This window comes from Talpa europaea (assembly GCF_964194135.1).
Source record: "Talpa europaea genome assembly, chromosome: 7".
Taxonomy (NCBI): Eukaryota; Metazoa; Chordata; class Mammalia; order Eulipotyphla; family Talpidae; genus Talpa; species Talpa europaea.
Window position 1 is genome coordinate 108,438,072 of NC_140074.1, and position 17,357 is coordinate 108,455,428.

At 34.3% G+C, this 17,357-nt stretch overlaps 1 protein-coding gene across 1 annotated transcript in view; it reads right to left on the minus strand.

Moving 5' to 3' along the window:
* BRIP1 (BRCA1 interacting DNA helicase 1) overlaps window positions 1-17,357 on the minus strand; it is a gene marked incomplete at both ends in the record, with an annotated part of 91,043 nt that overhangs the window by 57,231 nt on the left and 16,455 nt on the right. Inside the window, one exon of the mRNA XM_084236864.1 lies at window positions 5,275-5,565. Coding sequence (XP_084092990.1) covers window positions 5,275-5,565 — 291 coding nt within the window. The remainder of the gene's footprint in view (window positions 1-5,274; window positions 5,566-17,357) is intronic.

The window sequence follows — 17,357 nt, forward strand, 5'->3', positions numbered from 1 at the left end:
CCACAGCCTCTGCAGCAGGAGCTCGATCCCCGGCCAGCCAAAGAGCACCCCACATGGCTAAGCAGACCTCTCCTGTCTCGCCCGCTGCTCCCCTCAGCAATGTATTTCAGTCAGTTTTCCTGTTTTGTTTCCCCACTCTGTCTCTGGTGAATCCTCTCACCCCCCACATCTCTGGCCCATACCCCAGATCTTATATGCATAAATAAATGAATCTTTTTAAAAAATAAAATAAAATAAAAGTGGTAGAACTACAAATATACACTATTAGTAGAAGTACAAACTTCTACCTTTTTTTTTTTTTTTTTTTTTTTTTGTGGGACACTCACCGGCGGCCGGGGAATGAACTGGCACTGCAGAGGCTGCGGGCAGTCTCGCAGCCCAGCACTCAACTGCTGCGCCACCAGGCGAGGCCTACAAACTTCTACTTTTATTAGTAGGAATAGATTTGGTTAATAACTACCAAACTTTAAAATTCTGTATATATAACTACATATCTATGTATTATTTACATATTACATAATATATGTACATATATTATATACACATAAAATGCACTGTTTAACAGTCAAAAAGTTGGGAAGAAGTCAAATATCTACCAACGGGGACAGGTTAAATAAATTATGGTAAATTCATACAAAAGGTATAACCCTTAAAAAATGAGATTGCCTATGTGCTGATGTTTAAGTTTTAAAAGAATATCTGCACAGGGCCTCCCTCGTGGTGCAGGTGGTTGAGCGCAGTGCTGTGAAGCTGTCCGCAGGCTCTGCAGTGGGGGTTCGATCCCCGCCGGCCTCGGAGCAACCCACATGGCGAGCAGACCTCTCCTGTCTCGCCCACTTCTCCCCTCAGCAGTGTATTTCGTCAGTCTGCCTGTTTTGTTCCCCTCTGTCTCTGGTGAGACCTCTCACCCTCTCGCGCTTCAGGACTGTGCCCCAGCTCTTGTATAAATAAAATAAGTCTAAAAAAAAAGTCTAGATTCCACCCACAACCTTTCTTCCATAACACACACACACACACATAAGAATATCTACACATATTTTATAATAAATACATTTTAAATGTTTTGGAAGACAAATAATACTTTACAGTAGTTTCCTTGAAGGCTTAAGAGGATGGAAGGAGCTACAAAAAGAGCTTTTCTTTTCATTTTATGTCTTTTTGTAATTTTTTTAGATTTATTCATTTATGCACAAAGAACTGGGGTATAGGTCAGAGGTGCAGGGAGTGAGAGGATTCACTAGAGACAGAGGGGGGAACATAACAGGAGGAATGACCGAAATGCACTGCTGAGGGGAGTAGCGGGCGAGTCAAGAGAGGTCTGCTGCGCCATGTGGGTAGCTCCCTGGCTGGGGATCAAACTCGTGCTGCAGTGGCTGCAGACAGTTTCATAGGTTGTGTCTTAACCCCTTGCGCTACCAGGGAGGCCCCCTTTTTGTAATTTTGAATCTTCTAACCATAACATATATGTTATTACTTTTCTTTTTCAATTGTCATTGGGACTAAGTCATGGGATAATGTGCTAGTTTTGTCTTCATTAATTCTATGTATCAATAAAAAATTGATTTGATTTTGAAATCTAAATATTTATCTTTCCAATTTGTTGTCATTAAAAATTGAAACTATCCTGTATTAATAAATGTATTTTTTATGAATTATCCAAAAGAGAACCTACATTGTCAAAGATACATATATCAATTACTATTACAAAATTATCTAGAAAATGCTGGAAATGGAGTTAAGCATAAAAAGTTCATAACCTATAAAAGAATGTCAGCAAATCAAAGGACAAGGCATGATCAGCTGAGGACAACTAGTTCTCCTAAAGCTTTGTATTCAGTCATGCTAACAGAAACCACTTGTTGGTCCTACAAGATATTAAAAGAAAAAAAATGGGGAGAAATGGTCATATGTTCTTGATCTAGTTGATTTTCTATATCATTTTTCCTTTCTTTGTCAAATTTCTACTACTCCTTCCTACAACTTCCCTATGCCATAATGCTATCTTTCGTTTTTGTTTGTTATCAAAATGGCATTTAAAATAATGTATTTAATTTAAAAGAATGACCTGGAATTAAAAAAAAACTTGGGTTTTGGTTCCACTTTTCTTGCTAATTAGTTTTCTGACATTGGGCAAATTTCAGGGTCCATTTCTTATGCAACTAGGCATCAAAAGGGTAGTTGAACCAGAAACCTTTTAAGATCCTCTAACCCACTGACTACCATACCTAAGATTCCCTCCAGTTCTAAAATTCTGTGATTGTGGGGTCTAGAAAACAAATATGCCAAGTACCTTTCATACTGAGTTTGATACAGATTGAGTTTTAGAATGTGACATTCAATATACCGTCATTCCAAGTACCTTCCATACATTCTAAAAGTTTGTATTTGTACAAAATGATCATTAAGGTGCCTTAAGAGTCTATGATGATGATGGGCCTCCCCGGTGGCGCAGCAGTTGAGCGCCAGGTTGCGAAGCTGCCCGCAGCCTCTGCAGCACCCGTTCAATCCCTGGCTGCTCCCCGGCCACCGGAGGAGGGTCCCACATGGCGTGCAGACCTCTCCTGCCGCCCGCTGCTCCCCTCAGCAGTGTACTTCGGTCTTTCTTCCTGCTCTGCTCCCCACTCTGGCTCTGGTGAATTCTCTCACCCTAGTGCTTGTATAAATAAATAAATAAATAAATAAATAAATAAATAAATCTTTAAAAAAAAAGTCTATGATGATGAACTGTTAAATCTCATCTTAACAAAAAACAGATATTTTCCATACCTAATTTTTTAGAATTATTTCTAGAACTAATTAAGATTATTTTTTCTTAACTGGAACAAAAATTAACTTTTAAGAAATAACCGATGTTCTTCCAGTATAGGAACACTTTAGTAAAAGAAAGAGTGAACAAAAACACGTGTCCCTGGATCAAGCCAAAAAATCAGAAAGTTTACACTTTAAGGGCACTTCAAATGACACTCCCATGTAGGCTGATAGCAAAACCAGAAAAGCGCATCCATTTTAGCAGTGTAATACAACCCTGCGGGGAGTCTGTCAATTGAAGCTTTATCACACTCTAAACTCTTTTTCACTCAAACTGCCAGTTATCTATTTATCATTTCTCTGTGGTAATTCAGCCACAGTAAACATAGACACCTATGGTGACTTTGTAATTGGCCCTCATTACAATACCAAATTACCCTGCAGGACTGAGAACAAGAAAAAGAATGTTTGCGTATGCCCATGAGGTAATAAGCATTCTGAGGCAGAACTGGCTCAAGACAAACAACCACAAGCAGATATTTTCAATTATTTATATTGCTAATGTTAAAAATTATTTGTTTGCTTTAAAGCAAAAACTAAAATAAAGGCCTATGTGAAATTCTAAACATTCAACAAGCCTACTGTATTAGTTTTATTTTTATATGATTCAAACTTTTGAGAGTTGAAGATCAATCAAAAAACAAAACCAGCACAGCTGGATTCTAGATTACATAAAAGACTATTTGATTTCAATATACAATCTTAAATTTTACAATTGCATTCACCAGTGGAATTATGAAAACAGATAATTACACAATAATTTTGCCGATAACAAGTAGTAAAAAGGTTATGACAATGTTGGCAAGTTTTTTTATATTGACTATATAGTCAAAAATCAAATTTCAAGCATTTGAGGAATTTAGTAGATTAGATAGCTATTTATGGAAAGCAGTTTACTGAAGTATAAAATTTATGGTGTTTTTTTATCATGAAGGGTATTTTTCCCTATTTAATTATACAATAAGCATTTGAGTTTTTTAAAATATTTTTGCCTCTCTTTGGAGAGAACTTTTTAAAAATACAGAGTGAAGGTATTTCACAGGTCCTCAGTTTAAAAGAACTTATAACAGAAATACCTATGATGACAAAATTTCAACAATGTCTTTAGTTCAGTAATTCTGTATTTTCTTTCTTCTGAACAAGTCACTTAAGTTTTTTTATTGAAGTCCTTTAATAGTTATACTTCATAGTTTCATGTTTGAATATCTATTTAAGTATCTTTTGGATATTCCCAAATAAGGCTTGAATAAATTTCCATCTAATAAAAGAAAGCACTGAGAAAGAAAAGCATAATATAAAATAACTTATTCACAGTATATAGTAGAAGGTAGAAGGTGATAGATCAATTAAGTGAAATTTCAGGGCTATAGCTCTTAATCTTTTGTATAGAATGAACCCTGTTTAACAAAACACTACTGAAAGAACAACTTTCAAAATATATTAAAATATTATTGGTCATTTCATATACAATCAATTTATGGTTCACCAAATATTTCTGGTATAACTTCAGCTTTAGAGTAAACTAATTATTGAACCAGTACACAGACTACCAAGCTAATACTGTTCAAAATCATTTAAAAAAATCATGTCCTTAATAAGAAGGATTTCTTTATTTCTACCCAGCACAAATTCTTATTATCCTAGATCTCTTTGTAAAATTTTAAAACCACCAATGTCATATCTTTAAAGTTAATAACTATATAACTTTTTTGAAAGAGAAACTTGTGTTAATCAGAATTATGACAGGATAATCATTATACTTCTCATTCAATTAAAAAATTGTTTAAATTAAGGGACTAGGAAAAAGCTAATTATAATAAAGAAAAATCAAAAACAACAAGCAACTATAAACCAGAGACACAATGGTGGTGGGGGAGAGAAGGAAGTAGGATCAAAACAAGGGGGGTGGGAATTGTATGGGGACTATAACCATGATGAAAATGCATACATTGTGCAAAAATGAAAAATGATGTAAAAAAATATATAAAATTAAAAAATTAAAAAAACTGAAAAAAATGTTTAAATTGCTCAAAGAGAATGCCTAAATAAACTATGTTCTTTTAAAGTTTTAAATATGCAAATTACTAAATTTAATTAGATGAAATCACTTAAACACTACTTTTTTAATCACTTAAACACTTTACCTCCTCATATGATATCAGTCATGTTTGACCATATTTGGTAGAGGGATTTAAAAAGAAGAAAATAAGAAGACACCTGACTAAAACTGAAAAGAATTTGAAGAATTTAAATATCCTAAGCTTTAGAACCAAAACCCTTAATTTTAAACTTGAATCAAATTTTCTTACAGTAAAATTATTTTTAATGTCAATCTAGCAATTAATTTTATTTTCTTAAGTTATTTAATAGCACTAGAAATGTACCTGTAAAACATAAAGTGAATACATGAAAAAGGTAACTTAATCAGCCTTATTTTTTCCTCTAAAACAAAATAATTTTACTCACATTTTTTCCATCCAGCAATTCCATGCACTTTTCTTTTCTATTGAAGTTACCTACTACTTCAGGGTGGACACAAGTATGATCCCTGCTGGAAAGAATAGTCATTGGTACCCCTGAGTATGCAGTCTTCCGGAGCTCTCTAGTAATCTGAGCAATCTGCTTGTGTGTACGTGTCCCAAAATATATTTTGGGTATCTTGGATATCCCACTCTTTTCTTTTTTCAAGGTATTTGAAGACTCTTGGCTGTTTTCTTGTTTAGTGGAGCAACAGCATCCAGAGCAGGGGCCAGGGGGCTGCAATGAAAGAAAAGATAACTTAACATATGGATTACCATTAACAAATGTTATCAAACTGCTCGTTAAATCAGAATATAAATAATGAATCACAGATGTCAAAGAAAAAGAAGTTTCAAGATATTACACTGTCTAAAACTTGCCATTAAAGGAAAAGCAACAAATTCAATTTCAATTTAGCACTCTGTTGCTCCTTTGATAATTACAAATAATGGTTCCATGTTTGAATTGCTTTCTAACATATCAATCCAACTCTCAAACTAAGTATATTTTAACTCTTCTCTTTTATAATCATAAAAATTATAGGACAAAATGGAGGATTATTTTCATTTTTGCCTAGATTTTAAGTGAATTTGTGGCATATCAGTTTAGAATTGATAGTGTTATTTTTGTTTACAGACTAGCACTTTCAATTTTCTTAAACATATCAATATTTTAAAATTTATTTGATATAGCCTAAAAAAGAACAGAAATACCAAATAAAGCATCACCCTCCCACCCCCCCAAAAAAGAAGAAATAACCAACTCCAGCAAAGGTCTGGAAATGAATGCAAATGATTAATATTTAATAATGAAGGAAGGTTGTTTGTGTGGAACAAGTATATCAGAAATTCAATTACCAGTCATGGAATGCAAATCTATCAATGAAACTGTCATTCCAGACAGCTTTCCCTGGACAATTTCATTTGCAATTGTTTGATAATTGAAATAGTGGTTAAGTGTATATATATATATATATATATATATGTCTTCTTAAACACATCATAGGGGACATCAGGAATATAGTTTACTATTTACCTAATCTTTCTATTTCTAAACTCAAAAATTAAAAAATGTAATGCTATCCATTAGAATCAATGGGTTCTTAGTAACAAACCCTTTCTTAACTTCAATTACTGCCCAAATGACATAGAATGCAGACTCATTTAAGAGAAATGGTCAGTTTATAGACGTCGTCACTGTTGGGGGTAAAAGCTAAATAGCACAGTTTAATAAGAGAATTTATACTGTAGAGTTTTAGTTTAGTTGAACAAATACACCATTTAACTGAAGTTTTTTTTTAAAATTATAATCAGTAAGATTAGCCTTCATAAACAAATGCTAAGTCATAGCATGTTACACCACAATACTGAGGATCAAGCTGTCTTTTAGCCTCAACTCAGTGGAAAAGAAAGTTCAAATTACTCCTAGTCTCGCTCAACCTTGTCCGCCATTAAATATTACAATACATGATAGAATGGATGTAAATGTGACCCTTCTGGAGCTGTCACTCACTGGGATAAAAGGTTCACTGATGTGCCAAATAAACAGTCAAAGCAGATAAAGTTACCGCCATGCTGGAATTGTTACATTCCCCTCTCAAGTTGCCAGTAACAGCAGATTTCATTACAGAGTACTGCCACATTAAATAGCCAGTTCCAAATATCCTGCCTTCTATATTGAATAATTACTTATTCACTGAAGGGATAAAAAGAAGAGTTATGAATGGGGCTCTTGTCAACAGTGAGGCAGGAAACAGCTGACATGTGGTTTATGTTACATATGTTGCAATATCTAATAATTTATGGTCACACAGAAAGGAATACAAATTATATGATGATATTACTGATTCTTTTTCTGGCCTTTGCAATGATCACATTAATTAATCAAATATAATAAAAGAATTAAAGTAATCCTAGATATTAGAATCAGTTTACTTTTTCTTACATGTTTTCACTTAATTATACTGTTTTTCTTCTCTATGACTCAGTTAAATTCATTCTAAATACAAGAACGTTAAGGCAAATGCATTGTTATATACTATATAGATGTGTTATACCAAGCATAAAAGTAATTAATAAAGTGGTCTTTTCTCAAGGCTTATAGAACTCCTTCTTGATGTAACACTTCTCAACATTAAATCCACTTACGCTTTATCACTTGCTCCTTTTATTTTAATTCCACTTTTTCCTAACCAAAAAATTCCAATAAACATGAATCAATTCCCCACCCCAAGTAATTTAGTATATAACCTGAAGACCTCAAGTACATGTATGTGTGTATATGTTTTTTCCAAATAATTATTTTAAGTAAAAACGTTACATTAGTGTATAGTTCTATATCTGGTTGTCTTGAATTCAAGATTCTTTAATTTTAAAAGGGGCAAATTTGTTACTAATCATTTTAAAAGATGATGTGCTTGTCTTAAAATGCTATGCTAGTAGTTGTACTAATAATAACAAAACTAAAATATTGGGTAGTTTTATAAAACTTCTCCACTAGATTAGCTTTATTTAGGCACCTTAAAGTTTTTAGGTATCTTGAAGTTTTTCACTCCATAAACTGAGAAAATTGTAAACCATTACTATTTTTGTATTAAAACATGCTTTTGTTTTTGGTTTAAATTGCTCCTAATTAATTAAAACATATAGGAATTTGAGGCTGACTCCTCAAGAAGATGGTTTTTCAGTAGATAGTGTGCAAGTAGAGTAGAAGATGGAAATTAAGAAAGAAAGTTGATTCTGTTCCTCTGCAATATTAAAGCAGAATTATTTCTTCAGAAGTGATCATCTATTGAAACGTCTATTTAAAGGACTTGACAAAATCCTATTTGAAAATAGAAAAAAAAGTGAATATGGCAATAGAACGGTAATTTCAAAAAGACAATAACAAGAGAATATCTGCATCAAAACCAGCAACTTTCAATGCTATAAGAAAAGTGAAGAAAGAAACCTATAAACAGCAATGATGGGAAATCATAATAGCCTGTAATCCAATTAGTAGGCCAATACCTTATGGCCTCTCTTTGAAAAAACCCTTTGATCTAGGGGATCTGAAATAACAGGAACAAAAATCAAATAATTTTCACCTTTTGTTGTATATTTCTATTAACAAATGACCAGGTTTATCTTCTCAGAAATATTTCCTTTTTGCTTTAACTCTTTAAATCCACAGAGACTGTATTAAAAAACTGAAGAACTTAAAAGCAGTAACTCTCACCCAATATATCTGAATGTTAAGTAAAATAAAACACATGCATGGGTTTTCCCAAACCTATAATCTCTAAGATTTATAAGTGGCTTATTGAGTGGCAGTAGAACCAAGAGGTGGCTTCTTCTGTCATAGCAAAAAGTGTCTAGAGTCCTTTTATGTTAACAAAAGGCAAGAAAACTAAATCCAAATAAGAGCAAAAATTGATGATCATTTAAAGAGAAACACAGGTATACATGTGGGTTGACAGCTGTATTATTTCCTTATGCAGGAGTCAAAGTTTAAAAATATACTTCAAATCTACAATACTAAAACTGCTCTAAGGTCAACAACCAAGGATTTTAAGAAAATTTTCTTGAGTCTTTAATAATTTGTATCTATTCCCTCTCTTGTCCTACTATGTAGACATCAATCTAACTTTTTTGAAAGGATGAAGACAGATGATAAGATTGGGTCTCAAAAGAAAGATCAACTGCTGAGTCCTTGCCACTATTCCTTTCACAAAGCTATAATTAGAAGTTCAAGCAGATTAAGATAGTGCAACATTAACCTCTAAAGTTTCTTAAATTTCTCCAAACTTTCCCCACATCAACAAAAAAATTACTATGCCTAAATACTTGAAACATATAAAAGAGCATGTTGATTAAATATGTTTAAAAGTGAAAAAAAAACAACCTAGGAACTATTTCATTGCTAGAGAAGTTATTTTGCTTTTTCATAAATCAGGTGAGCTTTCAAAAAGGAGGCTTTGAACTGAATTCTAAAAGCAGGCATACAGCATATATTTAATATGAAAATTTTAAGAAATAGAGGAAAAGAGACTAAAAAAAGTTTATTTGTATGAAATAAAGGGAAAACTATTAGACAATAACACAATGGTGTACCTCCCCATGACTTTCTATATAGGCATGCATGCATCTTTCAACCACACTGCAAAGTCCTTGAGGACAGAAACTGTCTTACTTTTTTTATATAGCTCATTCATTGAGCATGGTGTTTTGACATAATACAATTTTTTTAAATTTATTTTCTTACATCTTGGTTAATTTTTGGAAAACTTAATTTTTTTTAATTAATAGACTGTGACTTATGTCTCTAAACAAAGTACTGTACCCATGTACCATATTTTACTTATGACGTGCTTACATGATGTCCTCACTTGGAGCTTTTCACATATCAGAAAGACCCTTCAAGATAAAAAGGTTACTTCTAAAAGAAAAAGTACAGAATAAGTTGTTTTTCAAGACCAAAAAGAAATTTGTTATGCTAATATTTGGGCCACTTTTACTGTGAGTGATAGATAATGATGTATTCATTATTTAAATAATGACCATCATTTACTAAAGCTGTCCCTGCGCTAAGCACTTTTCATGTACTATCTCATTCATTCAATCATTCATTCACTCAAAAAACATTAGAATTTCTTGACACATTAAGGCAAATAGAAAACAATGACAAGGGTCACCTTAGCTCATTGATTGAGTACTTCATTCCTTAGTTGTTCTAGAAAATGTAGTTTTGAAGGTTATCAATACCAATTTCATTCCTGAATTAAGAAACTGTTTTGTTCTCTAAGTGCATTATTCTAATAATATAATTACAATATATTCCTAAGGATTAACTATAAAATTTATAAAAACTATTTTAACTTATTATTGGTCAACATTTAAATCAACTGTCTTCCAACAAGAGTAACATTATGTTGTACAAGGAAAAAGCCAAAAATTCTCAATTAAGGAATTCTTTAGACCAAACACCAACAAATTTTTTCTGTAAAGGGACAGAAAGTAAATGTTTCAGGTTTTGTGGGCCATCTCTGTCCCTATAGGAAAATATTTTTTATGAACCCAATGTAAGCAAGAATTACTTAAGCAATATGCCAAAAGCACAAATGTCTAAAAAACAATTTCATTAAAATGTGAAATCTTGGGCAACATGTTGAGCACCGCATTGTGAGGCGATCCGCAGCTTCTGCAGCACGAGTTCGATCCCCGGACTGCCAGGGAGAAACCCACATGGAGCAGCAGACCTCTCCTTCTGGCCCACTGCTCCCCTCAGCAATGTATTTCAGTCAGTCTGCCTTTTCTGCTCCCCACTCTGTCTCTGGTGAATCCTCTCACCCATCCACCCACCAGCATCTCTGGCCTACACCACAGCTCTTGTATTCATAAATAAATAAATCTTTAAAAAAAAAAAGTGAAATCTCCATTTAAAAAGACACTTAAAAAAAGGCAATCCCTATACTCAACAGAGGATAAGTATGCATAACATACAAAGAATTCCAACAAATGATCTTTAAAAAGACAAATCCAATAGATGGTGAAGAATAAGAAAAATTACTGAAGAGAAAAGCTGAAAGGTTAATTCTAAAAATATGTGAAACTTAATGCTCAACCTCATTATTAGTTAGGAAAACACAAATCAAAACCAAAATTAGATTTCATTTCACATCCATGAGACTGGGTGTTAGAGAAGATATAAAGTAGTTCTCACACTGCTGATACATGTATATAATGGCATATCCACTTTGGAGAGCAAATGGGTTGTCTAATGAAATCAGTAGTGGGTCCGTTTGATCCACCACTAGGTATACATACTAAAGAAATTCTTACACACTGACACAATTGGAATATTCTTTGCTGCTTTGTTTTAATAATAAGGAAAACAAAAACATCAACAGAAGAATGATAAATTGTAGGTTTTCAATCAGTGGAATACTGCATGAAATAAAAAGACGTGAAACAGAGCTGCACGTATTAACACAGAATAATATTTTTTTTTAATGTTGAGTGACTAAGTATGACTTAAATAAAATTTTATTCACCCCATAAAATTCCAAACATATTGCCAGGAATGAAACTATAAAACTTCAGGTAGAGAATTAGAAATCCCCACTATGGTAGATAATCCTTGAAGCTAAGGACTGTAGTAAACAATATGAATGAAAAATGCTAAAAGCGGGGCCTCCCCGGTGGCGCAACGGTTGAGCGCTGGGTTGCGAAGCTGCCCGCAGCCTCTGCGGTGCCGGTTCAATCCCCGGCTGCTCCCCGGCCACCACAGGAGGGTCCCACATGGCGCGCAGACCCCTCCTGCCGCCCGCTGCTCCCCTCAGCAGTGTACTTCCGTCCTTCTGCCTGCTCTGCTCCCCGCTCTGGCTCTGGTGAATTCTCTCACCCTCCCGCACTTCTGACTGTACCCAGTGCATGTATAAACAAAACAAACAAACAAATAAATAAATAAATAAAGCATGCCTCTATAAAAAAAAAAAAGAAAAAAAAGAAAAATGCTAAAAGCGCACAAAAGAAGTACAGCATATCAAATATACTCCATGCTGGTCCTTCCTCAACACTTATCACTCACAGAATAGCATTCACCTTAATCCTTCCTGATCAAAAATTTTCAGCCTAGTTTATTAGGAACTAGGTTCATAATTTAGAACCACAGACTATCATAGAGGGTTTGAGATCACCCAGAAATTACAGACACAACTTTGTGTCTGTTTCTAAAAAGTGAGTCCATAATTTTCATACTCAAGACTGACATATTTGGGTGAGGGATTTATTCCAGAATTTATATCTGATTTTATAATGGAAACAGCATTTCTTTATAACCAATTTAGTCAGACACATTTATTCGGTGAAGGTATAAAGTAACAATCTAAAAATAATTTTATAAAGGTTCCGCCACTGCTTAGGAATTCATTTCACTTTTTAATGTTTTTTATTTATCTAATATTAACATAATTTTAAAATGTTCAGTCACTAATGTTTATTTCTATTCCATTTTACAGATGAAAAAGTAAATTCTGAAAGAGTTCTCCAAGTTGCTATAAAATACATGATAAATTTGTGGAAAAGATGGAATTCCTAACTTCAAATCGTAAAACAAACCTTTAGCAAGACCATTTTCATCTACCATCTAAAGTGGCAAAAACACTGGTTTTCGTTTTATAGTATTCAAAACTTCATGCACGTAAGAGCTGGTAGCAAAAAGCCAATGAACATATAATAACACTACAATCGTTGAGGCATAAAAAACGAGGCTTTACTGTTAACCTTTATCAACGACTTGCTGTTGTCCAAGTCATCTAAACAGGTACTGAATGCCTGTTGTGCAAAATCTCACATAAGCACACACTCCAGTAAGATAGCAAAAGTGACATAACTATACCTTTTCAACTATTCTTTCTAAAAAATTCAAACAGCAGTAGTACTCTACTGCAGTTTCATGATTAAACTGCACAAAGCAGCTGTTTATCCACTCACAGCAACCAGCAGGTGAACCTGATTCAATATTTATCACAGGCTTTCACAGATCACTGCTAACCAACCAAACGTTTTAATTAAGCTGGAACTTGCTTCAAAGAGCTCATTCAAGATGTCAATCAGCAGGCAAGGGATCAGATACAGTGTCAGGTGAGAGTGTGTAATACAAATCCACAACTTTCTTCATCCCATCGCTGTAAATTAGCCTGCTCTAAAGTTCAGACTCTGATTGTAACAGACTGCCAGTCTCCTGGAATGTGTAACTGAAGTCACTCAAATTCTATTGTGAAGGTTGTAAGCAATATGTTAAACTGCAATGGGCTAGCACATTAAGACAGATCCTTTTCACGGTTGTTTTTTGATACCATAAGTGTTTGTTACCCTACTCTCCACTTACTGTTTACTTTCTTACCTAGTGTAAATGGGAATTCCTTAACACAGTTGTCCCAGTTTCTGAAAAGTTTATGTTTCAGTAGAATTAATCAAAAAAGACACAATTATAATTTTTATCTAAAAATATACTAGAACAATCTTATTCTATTAAGAATTCTCAATTTAAGAACAAACATATCATAAAAATGACCAAACTGCTATAAAGCAAAGTCTCCTGGAATAACAACACTTCACACAGATGTGACTATAGATGAGTCTCAAGCTATAGTGGTGAAGAACATGGACAAACCTCATGAGAAATACCTGGAGTGTTCAGAACCAGCAGAGGAGGAGAGAGGTGAGAGAAAAAAGAGAATGCTCTATCTTAGAATGGCAGCTAAAAATCGTAAATGGAATGACAAAACTCAAAAAAATCACCATTTTGCAATTCCTACATAATAACTGATTCCTGCAAGCTATTTAAATGATGATTAAAATCTTCTGGTGAAAAGTTGTTGGGGAACAAAATATTCACATACACTCCAAGTATTATCCCATCTTGTAAGTGTTAAGATTACTTATTAATTATAAAAGGAAAATGTGCTTTTATGATGGAGAGACCTGGTAGTCACCATTTTAATGAAGTGGTTAAAGCAGCAGTGAGACAAAAGGTATCATGTGCCTCTTGATGGGGTATAATAAGAACTATACTTATTTGGTCTTCTTGAACAAAACTACAATTACAAGTTCCAAACAATCAAAACACAAATTAAAAGAACCCAGGAATAAAGAGCCCATGGTTAAAAGACACACATATATAATTCACTTGGTGAAAATTAATCCAACTGCACTCTTATGACAGATGTATATGATATTTCAAAAAGGTTTTTAAAAAATCCTGTCCCTTGGGAATGCAGATTTATTTCCTCCATTATAGTATTTTTTTTAATTTTTAAGATTTATTTTATTTATTTGTGCATATAAGAACTGGGATCTAGGCCAGAGGTGTAGGGGGTGAGAGGATTCACCAGAGACAGACTGAGGGGCAGAACAGGCAGATCTCCTGAATTACACTACTGAGGGAAGCAGTGGGCAAGAGAGGAGAGGTCTGCTGTACCATTGAGTAAGTTCCCTGGCCAGGGATCAAACTCATGCCACAGTGGCTGGTGACAGCTTGAGAGTGCTGAGACTTTAACACACTTCCTTATGGTATTTTGGTACTTTTTCAAATTTTCTTCATTAAATCTTTTAAGAAGATGAGAAAGCTGTTCCGAGTAATCATCTTCCACATATTAACCAAAATATTATAAAGAAAAGCTATACAAAACAGAGGTTTTTGCATCTTTCACAGGTATTAAAAATTAGGTATGTTATCAATTTAAAAGACTTAAGCAGCTATCCAACTGAACCTTCTGTGATGATGAAACATTTTGTATCTGCATCATTCAATACACTTGCCACCAGCTACACATGGCTAGTGAGCACTTGAAATCTGATTAGTGCCACTGAGGAAGTTTAATTTCAATTGACTTAAATCGTTACATGTAGCTAACATATCAGTTTAGATTTTAATGTTACAACAGGTTTGAGAATAAATAAAAATGTTTAGAAAAAAAGATGGGGCCTTCCCTGGTGGTGCAGGCGAGGGCAGCACTGTCTGCAGCCTCTACAGTGCCGGTTCGATCCTGGCCGGACAGCGAGGGTCCCACATGGCATGGCAGACCTCTCCTGTCCCGCCCGCTGCTTCCCTCAGCAGTGTATTTCATCAGTCTGCCTGTTCTGTTCCCCGCTCTGTCTCTGGTGAATCCTCTCACCCTCCCACGCATCTGGCCTGTACCCCGGTTCTTGTATAAATAAATAAATAAATCTTTAAAAAAAAGAAAAAAGAAAAAAAGGACAAGAATAGTATATATTCTTATATATGTAAGAATTTTAGATGTTATCCCAAGCACTTCATTAGTCCTAGGTCTACCCCTTCATTCTGAAAATTGTTCGTTTAAGCCCTTGCTGAAAAGGTAGACCTAATATTTACATTTATAACACACGCCCGTACCAAAATATCCTCCCAGGCAGAGTTGATTCACTACAGGAAACAGACCAGAACATTTCATAGACTTTGACTTTCATTTGAGATCTCCTGGTAAAATCATAAGAAAGAGGATAAGCATCCATAATCACCACTCTACAAAATAAATGAGAGAACTCTGCAGAAAAAAAGCAGAGAAGATATACTTGAGGCCCCCACAAAAAGACAAGTGGCTTAAAAACTTGGACGTTCAATAAGGGCAGCTGTATTTCCTGCTTGATCTTTCTTTGAGTAGGTAGGTTTCTGTTTCTCCAACAGCAAATCACTTCTGATTAAGTGAGGTAGCATTTCAAATCAGTGCGGGAAAATATTCAATTCATAATTAAAAAAATGACTATTTAGGGAAAATTTAGTTAGATCCTACCTCCCTCCTATATCAAAGTAATTTACAGATGGCTTAAACATTAATACATATAAACTGAACCCAAGAGACTTTCAGTCACCATGGTAGACTAGACATACACATTTGCCTTCTCCTCTACCTAAAACACCACTGAAATAAACTTAGTATGTAACTGAGGTGTCAAACTGGAAGCCTACAGATCATATATGGTTGACAATAATGTTTTGAATGGCTAGAGAGAGCTTTAGAAATTTGATCCACTTAAAAATTGTTAGATGAATTTCCAATTTTAGCTTCTTTTGGAAAAACTGGATTGTCAGTAATACTGCATCTGTATTCCTATAGGGCAATAATCAGTCAGTGTTCAGTAGACTGCCACATTTATATGCGGCATGTACTCCTGAGATTTAAATTCATGCAAATACTGAAAAAAACCTACACCAGCTACCCAATTCTCTGTCTAAAATATGAACTGACAATCAAGAATGACCAACATATGAGAAGAGCAACAGTGTAACAGAGAATGTCCAAAATAAAACAAATGAATAGTCACTCAGTGGGAAATTCATACATAATTGAAGGGTCATTTTTAAAAAACAAACTCTGAACTACATTTAAGAAAATAACACTTCTTTTGAAAAAGAAATAATCATAGTTTAAGAACAAGCTCTTTAAGAAATTACAAGAGAATTTTCCTAAGTTGAAGAAGTCTCTGAGTCTTCAATAAAATAAAACCCACTAAGTAACTAGCATAGTGAATGAAAAAGATTCAGCCATAAAAGATATAAACGAAAATGACAGAACAGTCCCAATCAACAGAATGGACTGCAGTTATTAAAAATGATGTAGGACATTAAATGACATGAAAAATTAACCCTGACTTACTATAAAGAGAAACAATTGGACTTTATTTGCCTCCTGAGTGATACAGTAACACACTTTGTGTTATTTCTGAAAAATAAAAAAACAAGAACAAAATCAAACCTGAGTCAAATTCATCCTCTAGATCAGCCATTACTAGAAATATGGGGTTAGAGGTCTATCTTCAATGACATCATGAGGATAAAATCAAACAAATCCTGAATATAAGAAATCCGACAAGACAAATAATGCAGATGGGCAAATAAATGACCTCTCTCTTAAAAGCTGTGGATGTACCATGCTTGGATTCTAATTTTTTTAAAATAGCATTTTTAAACAATTAAAGACAACTGTAAATAGACTGGGTATTAAACAAAGAACTATTAAATTTTTATTTATTTATTTTTCTTTTTTTTCTTTTTTTTTAGAGAAAGGAACTTTTTTTTTTTTTTTAAGATTTATTTATTTATTTATACAAGCACTGGGTACAGTCAGAAGCGCGGGAGGGTGAGAGAATTCAGCAGAACCAGAGCAGGCAGAAGGACTGAAGTACACTGCTGAGGGGAGCAGCGGGCGGCAGGAGAGGTCTGCGCACCATGTGGGACCCTCCTCCAGTGGCCAGGGAGCAGGGATCGAACCGGCACTGCAGAGGCTGCGGGCAGCTTCACAACCCAGTGCTCAACTGCTGAGCCACCGGGGAGGCCCTACAAATTCTTTTTTATAAAACACATATAACTCTGATCTTAAACCAAATCTAGATCCTCTCACCAAAAATATCAAGAGGTTATCACTAAAGAATACTGAAATAATGAATTCTAAATATAACACCAAATAGGACTTTTGTACACCTACGTGTACACACACACAAAGACACACACACAGAGCCACAGCAATA